At 32.1% G+C, this 6,361-nt stretch overlaps 1 protein-coding gene across 1 annotated transcript; it reads right to left on the bottom strand.

Annotated features, from left to right (window-relative positions):
- Positions 1 to 2,164: 2,164 nt before the first annotated feature.
- On the bottom strand, positions 2,165 to 3,616 carry LOC18033510 (putative F-box protein PP2-B12). Its single transcript, XM_006420795.2, has 3 exons — positions 3,336 to 3,616; positions 2,761 to 2,879; positions 2,165 to 2,668 (listed from the first exon to the last, which is right to left on the bottom strand). Exons 1-3 carry the CDS (start codon positions 3,603 to 3,605, stop codon positions 2,269 to 2,271), a joined length of 789 nt encoding a protein of 262 aa, XP_006420858.1. The 5' UTR covers positions 3,606 to 3,616; the 3' UTR covers positions 2,165 to 2,268.
- Positions 3,617 to 6,361: the final 2,745 nt, after the last annotated feature.

The raw sequence follows: 6,361 nt of genomic DNA, 5'->3' as shown, positions 1-6,361 counted from the left end.
TTTAGTTACTTGTGTTCAATTTCCTTTCTTTGAAACTCAGATCTCCTAATACTAATAGTAATAATGTCTTTAAATATACGGAGCATAAGCTAAGACTTCCAGGAGCCTGACTGAGTAGCTTTATTCAGCTAGCCACCCAAATTAGAATTTTGGAATTTAAAAAATAATTTACACGATCCCATTACCTTTTAGGAAAAGAAAGAAAAAAAAGTATGTGGCATAGGTAAGACTTCTTCTTTGTTAAGCTATGTAGGCTCAATGGTGCCTAAGCAAGAATTCTTCTTTGTTAAGCTATGTAAGTTCAATGGAGAAGGTGTTATCAAAAAAAGTTCGATGGAGAAGGTTATTAGATATTAAATTATTTGAAACAGCTGATGAAACTTCCTACTTTCTACATTGTTTGGACGCTGCTCTACAAGGTTTTAACTTTGAAAAAGGTCTAGTGAGAAAGCACCAATAGCCAGTAGAAAAAAGTGTGAACATGGCCACACTTTTTTAATAATATTGTTTATGAATAGAGTTGGATGGGCGGCCAGATTAGCTCCATCTGTCAAATCTTATAAAAGGCACTTGTAAAGATTAAAGAACTCAGAAGTAATGTTTAACCAGCTGAATGATTGTAGATATCAGTAAATCCTCTTATTGTAATATCAGTAGTAAAAAAAAAAACAAAAGATAACAAGCAAGAGTAATGATGATTAATAATTTCAATATTATTAGCAGGTAATTAATAACATAAAAAGGACGGATACAAGCTCACTTATGTCTAAGGCATAACACAGTTAATTTGACCAGTGTTACGCAATTTCTGTTGTGCATGTGATCAAGTTGGATTAGAGTGTGGAATTCTTTGATCTGTTGTGAATGTGATGAAAGTGGGATTAAAGTGTGCGTAAGGTTATTAAGCTCTTGCCAGGACAATCAATACTCACCGTTTTAGTTATGCCGCACTACTACTCCAACCAAGAAAGGATTTCCGTAAATAAATAAATGCAGACTTGAAGCAAAATCATTCATTAGGTTGGTTATAGTTGAATGTAGATGCAGCCACAAATGCTGAAAAGAAAATTGTAGGCCTTGGGGCCATTATTAGAAACTGGAAAGGGGAGATAATGCCTGCAGGAATTCGGAATACAGCTTTATACGGGGATGTTGAATATGCTGAAGTTGAGGCTATGATCAATTCCATAATCAAGATGGCAATAGACACTAGTTTGGTGCCGCTGATTGTTGCATCGGACTCGAAGAATATTAATATTTTCAATTTGGTTAAAGGTCTAGAAAGAAACATAAAGGAAATATCATGATTATTTACCTAGGTAAAAGATTGTATGGTTTGTGAAAGAAAGCTTTAAAATTGATTATTTATTGAGAAGTAGTAATAAGACTGCTCATAAATTAATTAAATATACTGTTAGCAATAATTTGATTGGAGGAAATTCCAACTCAAGTAAGTCTGTTTCTTTAAGTGTTTAATTGAAGTTTTCCGTTTCAAAAAAAGAAAATCATCCATTAATAATAACTCTGCTCTTAGGAGTAATTTGCTTATAAAATGATCCACAAGTGTAGCTAAGATCCTATAAATATAAATGATCCACTCCAATGGCCCTTGATCATTGTCCTTTACAAAGGATAGATCCAAGTTTGTCTTGTTAAAGTACTCAGAAATTACCCTTGTGGGAGCTCTATATTATTCTTGGGGACTTGCTGAATCCTCTTCGCAGTCACTTTATTCAGCTTAGTCATGTACCATTTCACTGCTTGCTTGATGGAGTGAGTGCTTGGCCCAAGACTACATGCTCACTAAGGCAATAGATCGAACGTCCGATTCATTTTCGCAAACATTTGCCTCAGTCTAATATTTATGCATCGAATTGGATATGCAACAAAATGGAGCTCCATCTGTCAAATCTTATAAATTAAATGTAGTTGTAAAGAAATAGCAATGCTTAACTTTGTTGAAAGTCATTATTATCTTGAAGAACAAGAAAATTGAAGTTAGCTAGAAACGACAGGTGATTGATTCAAGGTTATCTTACAAGTCATTAATCCAAATACGGGAAAGCTCAATTAATCTGGAAATCACCATTAACCTAATGCATTCAACGATAAACTTATGCCACCTCTCAGTTATTGCTATTCCATTATGAAAAAAAAAAAGTATTTGTTGAGTTCTTGGTTGATTGATCCACCTAAAGAGCTTACATCATCACTAAATGACTAAATGTTGCAGTGTCAAAGCCATAGTTCAATAATTCAATACAGCTATCAGTCGCTTTTAGGCCTCAGCTCAATTCCTTGTATAATGAGGCCACGCATGGCAATGTAGCTATCAAATTCAAGTAGGCTACACACCAACATGCCATCACCTCCATTTTCATTGAAGAACTCGCCCATCTCAATTTCCATCCACCCATCTCCCCTGTCTTGAGATAATCGAGCCATATTTCTTGAAGGATCTAGCGACAGACTTCGCCTTAGCCCATTATCGCTTCCTTCGATGTAGACCCTAGAAATTACTGGTCTTCTCTCAAATCCACTCGTTGACTCTGCAAACTTAAAAACAAGGTAAGCCCCATAGTTGGTTCTGAGTGACAAAATTTTGGTCTCTATCATTGCTTTGACGTTAAACCACCACACAGAGTTGACTTTAGCCACCTCTGGAAACCTGTCAATGCATTCATACATGAGCAAATTACACGATCATACCACTAAAGGTTAAAAATACAAACGTGCAATGCCAACATATATAGAACAGACCTAGATTCCGGTAGAGAAGTCAATATCCAAGTGTAAGGTTCATCTGCCCCTGCTATGGAAAGCCCTCTTGCCCCAACCATGTAACATTTTTTCCCACTCTCTGGCTCCAGCGCAAAGCTCTGTCAAAGTATTCATGATGTTAGCTTTTCTATAAAATCAGTTTTGGTATATAAGTTCCTCCATTTCAATGCTTACTAAGATTTCAACTGGGTGTTAATTGTAGACATATATGTCCAGACTTTATCCTAAGAGCATATGTAAAAGCTTAGAACTCAAAACATCAAAGATAATTTAAAATTGTGTTTGTATGAAACAAGTGGAAAATTTAAGTCAAAAAATTTGATGAGTTCAAGTTATAGTTAGCATGTCAATTTTTCGGATATTACAATGAACAAGAATTCAACCACCATTTTTGGTTAAATGTACATCTGATGAAGTTCTGGGGGTTAGTATTAATATTCATAATACTCCAAAATAAAAATTTTCTACACAAATAGCAGAATAAATTGAGGTAAAACATTAATATATAGCATATGACATGTCTAGAGATAAAAGATGAGTCAAGTTGGACTTACCATATTACCATTGTTGATGATGATGGGGTTGTGACACAGATGGAAATAAAGATCCTTCTTAGACAAGGAAGTGGTCAAAGATGAATCAGAGACAGAGTTGGAAATGATCTGCTTGTAATCAGAAGGCAGAAAATTCTCCCATGCGGAATCTGAATCCGCAGCTGATCTGAATACTCGAGACACCACTGATAATCGACAAGCATCACGAGGAGTTGTAAGAGAAATGATATTGGAAATACACTCTGCTGGCAGAGCAATTGTGATATCCATTTGACTTATCGTCTTTTAATCTCCTTCTCTTTAAAACTCACATCACCCAATACTTCCTTGTTAAGCTTAATTTGTATGAGTTCACTGGAGAAGGGCAGAAGGTTATTAAATATTAAATTACCGAGAAGCAGTGGATGAAAGTTCCTCCTTTCTACTTTGTTTGGACGCTTGCTGCACGAGGGTTGGAACAGGTCTAATGAGTTAGAAAATGGCACCAATAGCCGGTGGAAAAAAATGTCAACATGAGTTTCACGAAAACATAGAATATTAACAATAGAGTAATGTTAGAGGCACAACCACTTTATTTATATAAATTGATTTCGCATAAGAAGATTGGTTATATAAAATTATCATGTATTTATATAATTAAAAAAATAATTATTATATTTTTTAATAAATCTTTTCATGCCATACAAATTTGTAGACACTAAATTATACAAATTGTTCGTGGCTTTATTATTAAGGGAAAAGGACAAATACACTCCCAACGTTTATGTAAAGGGACAAAAACCCTCCTAATGTTTTAAAAAAGATATTTACACCCCAATTTATTATAATTTTACCATTATACCCTTCTAGCATATAAAAAAAATTATTAGATTATCCAATTTGTCTATATATTATTAATAACATTATAAATAGACAAATTGGATATTATAAAAAAAATATAAATATACCCTCATTGCCCAATTCCTCTATTTAAATTTTTATCAATAACTAATTTTCAAAAAAGACATCTATACACCTAAAAAAGTTGTAAATAAATTATAATTTTAAAAATAAAATTAGTTATTAATAACCAATTTTATTTAAATTTTAAACTTGTATATTTAACAATTCTCCACATGTCAATCATTTAAACTTGTACATTTATAACCAATTTTTTTATGTTATTTATTATGGTATTAATAACCAATTTTATTTTTAAAATTATAATTTATTTACAATTTTTTTAAGTGTGTATAGATGTCTTTTTTGAAAATTGGTTATTAATAAAAATTTAAATAGAGGAATGAAGCAATGAGGGTATATTTATAATTTTATTAACAATATATAGACAAATTGAATAATCTAATATTTTTTTTTATATCCTAGAAGGGTATAATGATAAAATTATAATAAATTAGAGTATAAATATCTTTTTTAAAACATTAAAAAAATTAAAAAATTGGTTATTAATAAAAATTTAAATAGAAGAATGAAGCAATGAGTGTATATTTATAATTTTATTAATAATATATAGATAAATTGAATAATTGAATAATTTTTTTATATTCTAGAAGGGTATAATGATAAAATTATAATAAATTAGAGTATAAATATCTTTATTAAAACATTAAAATTCTTTTTTATCTTTTTACCTAAACATTGAGATGTATTTATCCTTTATCCTATTATAATCAGGCCGGTCATGCATCTCCATTCACAAAAAATAATAACGAGTAATTAATAACATAGAAAGGATGAAAGAGGTTAAAAGCACCACTATCTCTAAAGGAGATTATTTAATTTTCTGCTGTAAATGTGATAAAGTGGGATTAGACTTGTGTAATGTTTCGAAGCGCTTGTCAGAACAATCAAGATCACCTTAATTCTTTGACCTCCGTCATTTCCACCCCCCCTCCCCCATAAAGTCAATTGGAAGGTTATTACAAAAATATGAAGTAGGTAAGAGAATTTTTCTTTTAGATTCTTACTTTAATTATTACTTAAACTTAGGTGAGCACGAAAATAAAATTCATTCATAAGTGCAAAGCTCATTTACATCAAAATTTGACAAAATATATACTGTTTCGAAACTCTTTTCTTAGGATGATCAATACATACTAACAAGTCTCTAATCTCAATCAAATTTTCTCCAAATTCAATTGTTTTTAGACTCAATTAAATTGGGAGCTGTTGTCATTAAAAAAACCAATAAAAATATCTAGGAGAATAACATTTTGGATCGTATTATTATTATTATTATTTAAAAAGTTTAGATGAGAATAAGAAATCTTACCTTAATAATACTGTTTGGGAAAGAAGTAAAAGACCAAATAAAAACGCCACGTGTTGATATGGAGTTTTATAGCTGAAGTCATTAAAACAACGATGGCTTACACCGGGTACCCCAGGCCCTCTATAGGATACCCAAGGTATGGTGAGTAAGGATAAAAAAAGTCTGAAAAATATCTAAAAAAATGTCAGGAGATGAAAGAGACATTAACCAAAAAAAAAAAAAGATTGACTGGTTCTTCGGAAAAAATTTAAGAAATCAATGAGGGAATATTGTGCTGAAAAAGATGGGACATAGACTTTTCACGATTGCAAACATGCTAAAAGTTTGTTACAAGGACAATTGGGACCATCTGCCTTCTCTTGCCATGCCTGCAAATCTCCAGCAGCTTTAACAGAGGTACGTAGGACCACCCCTTTATGTTTAACACACATATGCATTTTAAACATGCTCTCCACTCATATTTTGAAACACCCAAGTAGTCATAAGTATGAAGGATAAGAATATCTCTGACATGACAACAAGGAACATCAATAAAATAACACTAGGCGGCACGGCAGTCGGGGTACTCTTTATAAAATACTCAGATTTTATTTTTATCATAACATACAACACACACACCACAAAAGCTGATGTTTCTTCCATCTCCAGTCACCATTATGAGAGCTCGCAAGCTCTCAAACCCAAGATAACCCAACTCTAACTTGAATGTCGGAGTGTGGTCGCCGACCACCCTTGATTGTACCTCTAATCTATT

The sequence above is a fragment of the Citrus clementina genome, unplaced genomic scaffold (genome assembly GCF_000493195.1).
Source record: "Citrus clementina cultivar Clemenules unplaced genomic scaffold, Citrus_clementina_v1.0 scaffold_9, whole genome shotgun sequence".
Classification (NCBI taxonomy): domain Eukaryota; kingdom Viridiplantae; phylum Streptophyta; class Magnoliopsida; order Sapindales; family Rutaceae; genus Citrus; species Citrus x clementina.
This window is presented reverse-complemented; position numbering and strand designations above follow the sequence as displayed.